Source organism: Cucurbita moschata, unplaced genomic scaffold, assembly GCF_002738365.1.
Source record: "Cucurbita moschata cultivar Rifu unplaced genomic scaffold, Cmos_1.0 Cmo_Scf00021, whole genome shotgun sequence".
NCBI lineage: Eukaryota > Viridiplantae > Streptophyta > Magnoliopsida > Cucurbitales > Cucurbitaceae > Cucurbita > Cucurbita moschata.
In genome coordinates, this window is record NW_019268537.1 from 1720004 (window position 1) to 1733381 (window position 13378).

At 35.6% G+C, this 13378-nt stretch overlaps 2 protein-coding genes across 3 annotated transcripts in view; both read left to right on the forward strand.

Moving 5' to 3' along the window:
* The first annotated feature begins 2676 nt into the window (after positions 1 to 2676).
* Positions 2677 to 7918, forward strand: LOC111458922 (glycosyltransferase family protein 64 protein C5-like). The gene is made up of 4 exons (XM_023101795.1): positions 2677 to 3324; positions 3546 to 3668; positions 5425 to 5592; positions 5803 to 7918. The coding sequence occupies exons 1-4, from the start codon at positions 2965 to 2967 to the stop codon at positions 7483 to 7485; spliced, it is 2334 nt and encodes a 777-aa protein (XP_022957563.1). The 5' UTR covers positions 2677 to 2964; the 3' UTR covers positions 7486 to 7918.
* Positions 7919 to 8897: 979 nt separating this feature from the next.
* The window catches only part of LOC111458923 (3-phosphoinositide-dependent protein kinase 1-like), a 4962-nt gene continuing 481 nt past the window's right edge, over positions 8898 to 13378 (forward strand). The window contains exons 1-11 of one of the 2 annotated variants that reach the window (XR_002713203.1): positions 8898 to 9502; positions 10278 to 10458; positions 10615 to 10667; positions 10951 to 11052; positions 11135 to 11243; positions 11333 to 11411; positions 12108 to 12273; positions 12380 to 12514; positions 12605 to 12771; positions 12898 to 13120; positions 13219 to 13369. Coding sequence is in view for 1 of the 2 variants with exons in the window: in XM_023101796.1 (XP_022957564.1) it covers positions 9332 to 9502; positions 10278 to 10458; positions 10615 to 10667; positions 10951 to 11052; positions 11135 to 11243; positions 11333 to 11411; positions 12108 to 12273; positions 12380 to 12514; positions 12605 to 12771; positions 12898 to 13120; positions 13219 to 13302 (1470 nt within the window). In the remaining variant the exon portion in view is untranslated. The remainder of the gene's footprint in view (positions 9503 to 10277; positions 10459 to 10614; positions 10668 to 10950; positions 11053 to 11134; positions 11244 to 11332; positions 11412 to 12107; positions 12274 to 12379; positions 12515 to 12604; positions 12772 to 12897; positions 13121 to 13218; positions 13370 to 13378) is intronic. The other variant, XM_023101796.1, reaches the window with a different exon arrangement.

Below are 13378 nucleotides of genomic sequence, written 5' to 3' on the forward strand. Positions count from 1 at the left end.
AAAAAATATTGTGGGTATTTAATGCAAATAAAATTAAATATTAATTATGGAAGGAAATATGTGTCGTACATAAGTAAAGACAATTATCTTAATTTATACGAGACATATTAAGTTGTTTAAAATAAAATTACGAGGATTTCTATCTAAAGTTGAAAATACCATATCATTATAAAGATACGGGATATTTTATAGAGTTTTTTTAATAATAGTTATGCTAAAAGTATTAGATTACCATTAAATATATTTTATAATTATGAATTTATTTTAAAAAAAATAATAAAACACAAATTCTTTTAAAAGATAATGTGAATATATATTTATATATAAATGGTAGAGATTTTCTTAATCTTATTTGTGGATATATATATAGGAACAAGTTGCAGCTGTTATGGTTCCTTTTCCGGCTTTAATCTTTGAATCTTCCGCTGTCACGTGACGTGGTGAGCTTTTTCTTTGAATCTGCCACCGCAAATACAACGGAAACGGGACAAAACCGAACCAAATCAAATTCCAGCCGTTGGATTTCAAATTTCCAGCCGCCCTCATCACGACAAAGACACGCTCCCGCCATGTGAAAGTGACAAAAGCTTATTTATTGCAATTTGTCGTAATTTCGATCCCTTGCCATTTCATAGTGTTGTTCTTTAAAAATAAAATAAAATAATATAGAAAATATCTCGAAATTCCTTTCTTTATTTTTAAAATACTTATTATTTTTTTAAAAATTAGTAATTTTCATTTTCTTAACGATGTTGAGGAATGGATGGTGTATCGACCAACATATCAATTGAAGAAGGCGAGAAGGCCAAAATTGACCGACCGGAGTTCCAAGTCAAGTCAACGTTGGCTACCTTATCTTTTCCTTTCGAAGCCTGTGTAGAAGCATCACCATCAATCAATTTCAACTAAAAAAATAAAAATATATGAATACCATACTTAAGGGTTCGAATATCATTTGTTAAAGTTTAAAAGGTAGGACTGAACCTCCGATTAATTAAATGATATTATGTATATTAATTCATATTTTATCAGCATAATATAAGTTATATTAATTAATAAATCAATTATCAACAGAAAAAAAAAATGTTACAACTTATCAAACGTGACTAAATTGATCATGTATTATAATTGGTCCATTTTCTTAGGTACGAAATTGCATGAAATGCTGTAGATTCACGATAAATCTTGCAAAACAAACCAACACGTAGAATACGTGACCCAAAATCAATATTGAACTTATTGTTTCCTGCAAACCTTATCTTTATTATCACTAAAAAAAACACGAGTATATTATTTTTTCATAAAAAGAAGCATCGATGTGAAAATGAAAAATTTTAAAATAATTTTAATTTGCTTAATTTTCTAGCATAAAATTGTTTTGGGTGTCAAATAAATCACATTTAAGCAATACTTTGAGCCATTTTAGATAAGAATATTTTAATTGCTACAATTTCTGACTAAGCAACACTTTACCAGAAAAACCACTTGCAAATGTCGTAATAATTATGACTTTGACGGCTGAAAATAATAAATAAATAAATAATTTTCATCATTTGTATTTTCTTTCTTATTTATTTTTTTTCAATATTTTATTTTTAAAAATAATTTTGGTGATTATAATTTATGATAAACTGTCGTGGCACACATTTTAAATTTAAATATATATTTAATTTACCTCACAAGTTTAAAACGATTCATTTTCACTTAGTATTATATTTGTTATTGTAATAAAATTAAACCATGAAAATAATATATTTGAAGATATTAAAATGAAATAAAGTGTATATATAATTAATTAAATTTGGAACAAAATAAATAAAAGGGACAATCGATTATGATTTTAATTTTCCAACAAAGCATCCTTCCACGGCTTGCTTTTAAAGGAATTTATATTTATTTTTAAAAACTAAAATTTAAATTATAAATTTTCGTATATCAAATCAATCCATTAAAGTTTATTTCACAAAACTTATCGAGCATCTAAATTGTACCTTAATTCGCACGACAGTTTTTCTGTAATTATATTAGGAAGGAAATTGGGAGAATTTAAATTTATAATTTATAAATTTATTTTTCATCTAGAACTATAAATCTATTTTTTTAGCTTAATACTATTTTTTTTTTAATTTTAATAGTTTGAAACCAATCAGAAAATAATACTACTTGAAAGCTTTCTTTACTAAAATAAAATAGAAACTGTGTTAGATATACATCACATCATTTACGGTGTTTTATTTAGATTAATATGACATTAAATAAAAATTTAAATAATAAAATTTTAATGAAATAAATGATAATAATGAGATTATATAATTTATACAGCTGTAAATAGTATCATTCTATCGACAATTAATTTCAATTAATAGTCTATTTAAAAAAATAAAATAAATAAATTTATAGTTCATAAATAATTTTCGGAACAAATTTCAAAATTAAAAGTAGAATTAGAACATTTTAAATGTCAGGTATACATCAAATTCTAGAGTATTTTTATATGTAACAACACGTGCCGTGTGTTGCACGCGTGTGACGCTGGAGACGGCGAGTAGCGATAAATTTCAAACGCGGACAAATCAAACCCCTCCATTTGGAGTTTGTACAAAACTTTTCCACCGAATCGATAGCGAACCAGCACTTGCGAAATATCACTCATTCGTCTCTCGCCCCGTTTTATTTGTTGAGAAAAAAAACCAAAATATATTTGTTCAATAATTTCCTCATTCCCTATTTGCGAACTCGCCATTCTTCGATTCACGAAAGGGACCACCGCTTGTTTTCGTTGACTCCGCCAAAAACCCAAACTGCAGTTCGAACAAATCCGGGCGGGAGGACGAGATCAAACAAAAAACCGAGGGATTTTGTGTTGTCTAAATGCCGTTGAGAGTTCTCCGTCGTTGTTCTGGCGATGTGGCGGCGGTGTGAGATCTCACCGTCGACGGAGAGGTCCCTTTGACTCATCTCGAGATGGGTTCGAGTCCAATTGGGGCTGGTGGAAGTGGAGCGGCGAATAATTCCGTTATGGGCAGTGGTGCTTTGGGTACAGGTGGCGGCGGCGCCAATGGTTCCACTAGCAGCTGCGGTTGTGGATGGAAGTGGCATCAGAGACACCTCAGACTGGTCTCTTCAGGGTCCGTCTTCTTCTTCGGATGCTTCGTTTTGTTTGGATCGGTTGCTACACTTTACGCTTGGTTAACTTTTACCCCTCAGTATGTTCGTACGATCGGCGGCGTTTCATCGCTTGGATGTCAAGAAGACAGTGAGGGTTCTTGGTCTATTGGGGTATTTTACGGCGATTCTCCTTTCTCTCTTAAACCCATCGAAATTGTGAGTTCATCTCAACAATCATTCAATTCTTCATGTTCTTCCTTTTTTTCTGGATTATTTTGTGTATTTTCCTTTGTTTTCTAAGAGTTTCTATGCATGTCTTGATGTGAAATGGTTATTTTATTGCTTCTTATTGTTGAACACTCTTGGAATTTCTGCATATCAGATGGGTTCTTGATTATCCTTTTGATTTTAGCTCAGTAAGTTTTAATTGAGTGCAGGCTAATGTATGGAGGAATGAAAGTGCTGCCTGGCCAGTTGCTAATCCTGTTATCACTTGTGCTTCAGTTTCTAATGCTGGCTTTCCAAGTAATTTTGTTGCTGACCCATTTCTGTTTGTTCAGGTAACTCTTTATTGCCTTTTTTGGCGGCTGAAGAATTAAAACCTTCTTTATGCTGCAACATTTTGTTGTGATTCACGCAATTCTATGGTTATTTGATTGTTCTGCAACTTTAAGATTGTTTCCCCGTAATAGAATGAAGTTCACGACAGCACTTTTTTTTTTTTACTTGATTATGTTTTTGAAAAAATAATTGGTCAGTAAACAACTTCAAACAGCACGTATGAGAAATCGTTGTTGAAATAAAGAGAGGAATGGCCGAATCGGTTTGTACCTTGTTGGCTTATTTGGCTGGTTGGAATTTAGCCATTCCAATACGTCGTAAGTTCTAATCTCGAAATCATTACGGGGATCAGGATTTAATGTGTGTTGTAGTAGTGGTGGTGTGCGTTTGGATTTGATTGCGAAAGAACGAGGGGAACGTGCATTTCTTAGTTCTTTTTTTAATTGTTTTCTTGCCCTGTAATCTTAGGGATACATACATTACTATAGAATTGATTAGCAGTTCATTCATGAAGCCGAGTGGGCTTTTAAATTGTTGTGAGACAGTGGATTTGGTTTTGTCGATAAAAGGAAGAATATAACGCAGAAACCTATCGCGGAGCTTCATAACCGCCAGCCTTTTGGTTTTGTCGATATAAGCATAGCTCGATTGGTTGAGACACATGTTTTTAACCAAGAGGTCATGTTTGAATCCCTCACCTCCACTTATTGTTGAACTCAACAAATAATCAGCCTTTTGGTTTGGTCCTGTGTTGGTCCGTAATTGTTTGATAAATTGCACCTTAGAGGTTCTTTCGAGCGGACGGGAAGGCTCACCGTCTTTGAGTGGGTTGTTTAATATTCATAGGTATCATGGGAATGCTACAATGTTGTTCAAAGGCCAAATTTAATGCCAATCCTGGGCATAGCTTTCTGCAGACCAGCCTATGTTTTATTTTCTTAACATTTTGTGTAAAACGATGTAGATGGTAATAAGTTTTTTAAGTATTATAAATAGATGAAATAGTGACTTTTATGTATTATAAAGAGCGGGGTTTTTTTTTTTTAATTTTTTATCAGAGAACAAATTTTTAGTCTTACTTCGCTTGTTCGGAGCCCGGAGCCCTTTCTTGTAGTTCGCTCTTTTTTTGTGGGTTTTTCTTTTTGTATGTTCGTGTAGTCTTTCATTTATTCTCAATGATAGTCCGGAATGATGATGTAGCTGTGGAATGATAAGTCCCCAATCGTGATAAACGAAGTTCCATCGTGTCAAAATAAAAGAGAATTGAGAGACAGTAATATACTATAAAAGTCATAAATGTTATTAGGAAATGACCATGTGATATCAGTTAGGTCGGGCGACTCTGGATGTAGCTATTATGGCTACTTCTTATTACCGAACTGTTTTTAGTTGGGCTCAAACTTTGGTTGAACATGTTGACCTTTCAGTTGAGAGTTCATATCTTAATCGGTCAAGCTATGTTCAATTTGGTTAGTGTTCCCCGAACTTTGACCCTTATTTTGTGGTGGCCTTTACACTTCGAAATTTTTTTTTTTTTTTTTATGATCCTTGCACTTTTATAAGTACCTTTTTTTAGACTTTGTGGTTAAATTTTCAAATTGTATTCAAATTTATATATTAGATTGAGAACATATGTATCAATACACTGCACCTTCTTATGAGCGTGTTTACCCTTTTCACGAACAAATCAATCTTGTCATCAATTATAATGTGTACGACAATGAACATAACCGATGTGCTTAATTATATTGGCAGGGTGATATTATTTACTTATTTTATGAAACCAAGAACTCGGTCTCGTTACAAGGAGATATAGGTGTTGCGAAGAGCGTGGATAATGGAGCGACATGGCAGCTACTGGGTGTTGCTTTGGACGAGAAATGGCATCTCTCTTTTCCATATGTCTTTGAACATCTCGGTGAGGTAAGAGATTTTTTTTTTTGGGTGTATAATCATTTCTAAAGACGGTCTTTCTGCTACATATAACCACGGCTTAGCATGTCAATGTCGAGGTCTCAATTTTACAGGAATGTGGATGAAGATATCGATAAATTGTTTATGCACTAGATCTACAGTGTTTATTTGATTGAATCGAGGTCTCAATTTTGATAGTTCGTCTATTATTTCTTGCAGATATATATGATGCCGGAAAGCAGTCAGAAAGGGGAAGTTCGCCTTTATCGGGCGGTTAATTTTCCTTTGAAGTGGGAATTGGATAGAATTATCCTCAAGAAGCCCCTTGTCGATTCAGTCATCATCAACCACAATGGTATGTACTGGCTTTTCGGGTCAGATCATAGAGGGCTCGGTATAAAAAAAAATGGGCATTTGGCGATATGGTATAGTAACTCGCCCCTTGGTCCTTGGAAGCCTCATAAGAGGAACCCTATCTATAATGTTGATAAAAGCTTTGGTGCTCGTAATGGAGGCAGGCCGTTTGTTCATGAGGGTAGCCTTTATCGATTTGGTCAAGATTGTGGTGAAACTTATGGCAAGAAAGTTCGTGTTTTCAGGATTGACGTTCTTACAAAAGATAGATACAAGGAAGTAGAAGTTCGGTTGGGCTTAGTAGAACCTGTCAAGGGTCGTAATGCTTGGAATGGTATTCGCTATCACCATGTTGATGCTCAGCAGCTTAGTTCTGGTAAATGGATTGGGGTGATGGATGGAGATCGAGTACCTTCGGGTGATTCAGTTCTTCGATTACTTCTTGGTTGTGCTTCATTTGTCGTCGTTGCTGTTCTTGTCGTGCTACTCGGTGTGTTACTTGGAGCAGTGAACTGTATTGTTCCTCTTAATTGGTGCATTTATACTTCGGGGAAGAGAAGCGATGCGATCTTAACATGGGAAAAGTCGAATTTATTTTCTTCGAAAGTGAGGCGATTTTGCAGCCGAGTGAACAGAGCACCTTCAATCCTTCGAAGTTGGGTAAAATCTAATACTTGCACTGGTAGACTCGTTCTTGCTATTTTATTTGTTTTGGGAGTTGCACTGATGTGTACTGCTGTGAAATATATATACGGGGGCAACGGTGCCGAAGAAGCTTACCCGCTTAAAAACCACTACTCTCAGTTCACGTTACTCACGATGACGTACGACGCTCGTCTTTGGAATTTGAAAATGTATGTGAAACATTATTCAAGATGCTCATCTGTTCGAGAGATCGTTGTGGTGTGGAACAAGGGAACACCTCCGAAAATGAGTGATTTGGATTCAGTTGTGCCTGTGAGAATCAGAATCGAAGAGAAGAACTCGCTTAATAATCGGTTTAAGATGGATCCTTTAATAAAAACTCGAGCTGTTTTGGAGCTTGACGATGACATAATGATGACTTGTGACGATGTTGAGCGAGGTTTTAGGGTATGGCGTCAACACCCCGATCGCATCGTGGGCTTCTATCCCCGACTTGTTAATGGAAGTCCGTTGCAATACCGAGCTGAGAAGTACGCCCGAACTCATAAAGGATACAATATGATTCTTACAGGGGCAGCTTTCATTGATAGCCAATTAGCTTTTCAAAGGTACTGGAGTGCAGCTGCCAGACCAGGCAGGGATTTGGTCGAAAAGTTCTTTAATTGTGAAGATGTCTTATTGAATTTTCTGTATGCCAATGCAAGCTCATCACAAACAGTAGAATACGTGAGACCCGCTTGGGCTATCGACACGTCAAAGTTCTCCGGTGCCGCTATCAGCAAAAATACCCAAGTTCACTATCAGCTTAGAAGCGACTGTCTCAATAAGTTCTCGGAGTTGTACGGGAATTTGGCAGATCGGAAATGGGGATTCAATGGGCGCAAAGATGGCTGGGATTTGTAACGACCGAAAGAGGTTCTCCCGAGTCGTTTCTAGTGAACTTCCAATGTCGAGCGAAACTCCTCCCCCTTGTGAATTTAGTTGGGGAGTTTAGATATCTATAGTTTTCAGTCAGTGAGATGTACATTGCTTTGTCGTGGTTTGTTTTGCCCGTTCCGAAAACCGATTCCACTTCCCGTGTGCAAGAAAGATGGCCGTTCGTCAACTCGCCGCCCTGATGGCTCACAGATCAGCGAGTTCGAACGCTCGGGTATTCCATCACCTGTTGTTGTAGCTTCATTTGAAGGACTGCGTTACTTACAAAAAGGTAAAGGGGTAAGCAAAGGAAAGCTCTGAATTATAATTCCACTTTTCTGGGTAGGCATATAGTGAAACTAGTGTGTAGCTGTCCAATTAATGAATGTATTGTTTGATTCATCAACCAGCTCTTGATCTATCTCTCTTTGCATACATTATTTTTGGTAGCTTTTTTTTATTAAACCTTATATCTATTTAGTTTATAGTTTAATCCATTAATTAATGTGTTTAATGTGTGTTTAATGTGATGATTATCTTTTTGATTGATATTTGATATGTTTGACTGTAAAGTAAAAGTTGGAAATGGGTTGAATAGGGAAAGTGGTGAGATTGATAATTCCATTGCTTTTGAGGAGAGCCCACAGCCCCCAAAACAACTTTACAGTCTTTTTATATATATATATATATATAACCGAGACCCGTAGAGAATCGAGACCCTCAATAATTGTATGATATTATCCACTTAAAACATATGACTTTACTTTTGGTTTTTTCAAAAGGTCTCGTGACTCATCTTCCAATAAGGGGCCGATCTTTTATGGGTACTTATGGCCCACAAACTTTGAATTATTTTCATAGCTTGTCCTCTTATCGTGCTGATGTCTATGAAAATGTTAAGAGTTTTTAACATGATTGAGATTAAATTAAAAGTTTAAGTCGGGAAAGTGTCTAATTGGTCTGTGTGCTCATTTTTAATTTTGTATTTAATAAGTTTTTCGCATTTTTTGAAATTAAAAGAAATTTAAAACCTTAAAAATTGAAAAATTAATTTCTCATTTTGTAATTTTATATCATTCTTAATAAATTTAAAAATTTAAATACTAAATTTATAATTTCAAAATTTAGTATAAACTAAATAAATACTTAAACTAGTGAAGGGACTAAAATGGTAAATAACTATTTTTTAAATATAATTTTAATTAAAAATTTAAATTGATTTATTTTATAGTTTAAATTACAACTAAATTTCAAGATTTTTATCTTTTTAGTTATCAAAATTTACAAAATATATGATATATTTTATGTAATAAATTATTAAAAAAATTTAAAATTTAAAATTTAAAATTCATGTTTAACCCAAACCCAAACTTTCAATGCCCTCCAAGTTTAGGAGCATGGGGAGAGAGAAACAGAAGGCGGGGGAAAAAATAGAAGGTTGATCTCTCCATCATCCAATCCCATGTGCTTCAACCTATCTCTCTCTCCTCCTGTCTTCTCTCTAATCCCCACATCTCTCCCCTTTCTCTCTTCCATGAAAATTTCCTTCACCTTCTCTCTCTCTCCTCCTCCTCCTCCTCCTCCTCCATTTTCCCCAATTTCATCCTAACTTTCTAGGGTTTTGAATTTTGGTTACAAAGCTAAAAAAGCTGGTTTTCATTCACGGCTTTCCATATTATTGCACCTCTAAAACGAGGATAAAAAACCAAAAGGATTCTGATCGAACCTCTGCTTTCTCGTTTGTTCTTGTTCTTGCTGTTCACCGTCTTGGCTCCGTGCCCAAGAACAGAGCTTGGGTGAGATTAATGTAGGGGAAGGGGCTTTGCAGATAGCGATGTTGGCAATGGAGAAGGATTTTGATGCTAAGTTGATGATTCAGGGCAACGGTTCTAATGGCGCCAATGTTCCGAGATCCAAGAGCTTTTCCTTTCGTGCTCCTCAGGAGAATTTTACAATCCAGGATTTTGAATTGGGGAAGATATATGGTGTTGGTTCATATTCCAAGGTATTTCCTCTGGTTTTTTATAATTTTTTTTTTATAATTGTAGTCTTGTTTTGTTCTGTTCTGTTCTGTTCATATGATTCCATTAATGGCATTTTGTTGGTTCTGTGATAATTTGAGTATCGAGGTTAGAATCTGTAGTTATTATTATAGAATGTGATTAAATTTCCTGTTCCGATTCTAAATCTTATGAACAAGGATCCATTTTCTTTTATCCAGACTCGTAGGTTATTCCATGTATTCAAGGTCGTGTTAATAAATGGGGTTAAAATGGAACTTGAATCCCTTAAATTCATATAAATTGGAGCATTTCTTGTGTTTACCTTCTTCCTTTCTCTCCTTTTTCATCTCGATCTTGCTCGAATGCTACTTGACAAATGAAACTCGCCCGCTCATCAACGGAATCGTTTCATGTACTCGTTAACGAAATCTATTTCTTTCTAGTAGCATGCCCATGTGTTCAAATATATATATAAACAAAACAACAATTTAGACCATGTTTGATGATCATTTTGTTTTTAGCATTCGAAAATTAAGCTTATAAACGCTACATCTACCTATTAATTTCTTTGTTTAGTTATCTACGTATTCGAAGTGCTCGAAAACCAAGCGAAATGTTGTAGAAAAAACTAAATAGTTATCAAACAGAGCGTGAATGATACAGCCAACGGAAAGAACTTTAAATTGAGAATTTTAAAAGATTAAAAATGATTTTAGTATATTTAGCTGATTGGTTTCATTATAATCATTATCTTTATCTTTGAAATATTCTCACCAGGTTGTAAGGGCGAAGAAGAAGGACACAGGAACTGTATATGCATTGAAGATAATGGACAAAAAATTCATCACCAAAGAAAATAAAACTGCTTATGTGAAGTTGGAAAGAATTGTTCTTGATCAGTTGGATCATCCTGGTGTTGTCAGACTATTTTTTACCTTTCAGGATACTTTTTCTTTGTGTATGTATCGATTTACCGTTTTTATGTGAATGTTCTTATATTCCATATTGTTTCGTCTGCTTCGTCAAAAGTTGCTATGCTCTTATTTATTTGCACGGTTTTCTGATATCCATCTTGTTTTCTTACTGATACTCGTTTCTTGATTTTGATGTCAAGACATGGCATTGGAGTCTTGTGAAGGTGGAGAACTTTTTGATCAGATAACTAGGGTAAGTTGATTAAACGTTCGTTCTTCTCTCGCTCGTATGGTGATCCCTCGTGAAGTTTATAAACCCCCACAGAATATGTTTCTAAATTATGCTATTTCTTGTGTGTGTAAACGTTAAAATGGAGTTAAGTAGATAATTTGATTATTCTATGCATATTCTTACGTTTAGAAGTTCGAGTTTTGCGATTCTGATATTTTGAAATGCAAAATCAGTTTATGGCAAATGTATATGTTTGTTGACATATTCGTTTTTTTCGTTCTAAACCTCGAGTAATTATCAACAGAAAGGTCGTCTGTCAGAGGAAGAAGCTCGGTTTTATACGGCCGAAGTGGTCGATGCCCTCGAATACATACACAACATGGGATTGATACACCGAGATATCAAGGTTTTTCTTTTTTTAGATCTCTTATCTGCTGCATTATTGTGGATCTGTGGCACATAAAAACTAAATAACTTTTCTTTGACAGCCTGAAAACTTGCTACTTACTTCTGATGGACATATCAAAATAGCTGATTTTGGGAGTGTAAAGCCGATGGTCGATAGCCGAATTACGGTTCTTCCAAATGCAGCATCGGGTTTGTTTCAGTTCATATCGCTGCCAAAAAATATACTTGAATCTTATTCGACGCATTTTGACGTGTGTTGCACCAATTTTTATATGTAGATGATAAAGCTTGTACATTTGTGGGCACTGCTGCATATGTTCCTCCAGAAGTCCTTAATTCTTCCCCTGCAACTTTTGGGTAACAAGTTCATCTTACTTACCTGCTCATAACGATATTACTTTACACTAATGTTGTTGGAGAAATTATTTGACCAAAAGTCTAGCATATGGTTCCACGTCAGTTGGAGAGGGGAATGAAGCATTCTTGAAACCCTTTCCTTGCATACGCGTCTTAAAATGTGAGGTTGACGGAGATACGTAACGGGCCAAAGCAGATAATATCTGCTAGCAGGGGGCTTGAGCTGTTACAAATGGTATCAGAGCCAGACATCGGACGGTGCACCAACGAGGACACTGGATTCCCAGGAGGGGTGGATTGTGAAATTTTACATCAGTTGGAGAGAGGAATGAAGCATTCTTTATAGGGATGTGGAAACCTTTCTCTAGCAGATGCTTTAAAATCGTGGAGTTGACGGCGATATGTAACGGGTCAAAGTGGACAATATTTGCTAGCGGTGGGCTTGGGCTGTTACAGTTTTATACACTTGAATGTAGGAGAGAGACAAAAAAAAAAAAAAATCATGGTTTCACTGTGTAACCAAGGGTTTAGAGAGGGGCAGTCGCTATGTGATGGTCTCATTGAGTAATATTTCCGTCTTTTTGAGTCTTGAAAGTCGGGAGATTTTATTGGTCCTTATGTTCGTGTTCGCTAATTCTATCGATTCATTTTATTTTACACTCCATATAACATAACGGGTTTTTGATTTGGAAACAGAAATGACCTTTGGGCGCTCGGGTGCACCGTGTACCAGATGCTGTCGGGGACTTCTCCTTTTAAGGATGCAAGTGAGTGGCTTATTTTCCAAAAAATTGTAGCACGAGATATAAAATTCCCGAGCTATTTTTCGGAGCAAGCCAGGGATCTCATCGACCACCTATTGGTATGTATGCAATGCATAATATTTTAGCACTTTCAGACTTGATCAAAATATATATCTTATGTTCTATGCATGAGTTTGGCCTTAACTCGTCTTCGATCCGTTCCAGGATTTAGATCCGATCAAGAGACCGGGCGCCGGAGCTGAGGGCTATGCATCCCTCAAGAATCATCCCTTCTTTGAGGGGGTTGATTGGAAGAACATAAGAACACAAACCCCTCCCAGGCTTGCTTTAGAAGCTACGGTACTGTTGCTTGCTATCCAAATTGCCCTATATCAGTTATTTGATCCACACGTTCTTGTCAACTACATTATCTCGCTTTTCATTATGTAGACCAATTCAAACGAGACCGACGATGGCTCCGAGTCCTCTTGGAATCCTTCACATCTTGGTGACGGTGCATCGAGACAAAACGATGGGAATGCTGGTTCTGCATCAACTTCCGAAGGATCAAATCATATTACTCGACTTGCATCGATAGACTCCTTCGATTCAAAATGGTATTTGTTTTCTTCGTGACATTCATTATAATTATGTTTGCTCGAGAAGATGTCTTAGATTTGATTTCGCGACGATATCGGTCTCTTTTATGGCTATACTAGTTAATTTTTCAACTTATATAACAGGCAACAATTCCTTGATCCTGGAGAATCTGTTCTTATGATCTCAATGGTGAAAAAAATTCAAAAGCTATCAAGCAAAAAGGTTCAGCTCATCCTCACCAACAAACCAAAGTTGATTTATGTTGATCCTTCAAAGCTTATTGTGAAGGGGAATATCATTTGGTCTGACAATCCAAATGATCTCAACATTCAAGTGACCAGTCCTTCAAATTTCAAGATCTGCACAGTATGCCATATGATGAACTCCATGCCTTCTTTTTCTAAATAACTTTATTAGATCTATCATATTCTGTTGTTTTGTTTCTCAAACTGTTCATTCTTCAGCCAAAAAAGATTGCCTCTTTTGAGGACGTGAAACAGCGAGCATGGCAGTGGAAGAAGGCGATCGAGGGGCTTCAGAATCGGTGAATCGTTCGTGTTCAGTGATGCATTCTTTGGAAGAGTTTATTTTTAAAGAGTTCAAAAAAAAAAAAAAAAAAAAAAA

What these genes read in the sequence shown, in the direction of transcription:
- LOC111458922 (XM_023101795.1), top strand. Translation starts at nt 2,965, where the DNA reads ATGGGTTCGAGTCCAATTGGGGCTGGTGGAAGTGGAGCGGCGAATAAT. An exon ending in CTCTTAAACCCATCGAAATT is followed by an intron (nt 3,325 to 3,545) that starts GTGAGTTCATCT and finishes AATTGAGTGCAG; the next exon opens with GCTAATGTATGGAGGAATGA. An exon ending in TCTTTGAACATCTCGGTGAG is followed by an intron (nt 5,593 to 5,802) that starts GTAAGAGATTTT and finishes TATTTCTTGCAG; the next exon opens with ATATATATGATGCCGGAAAG.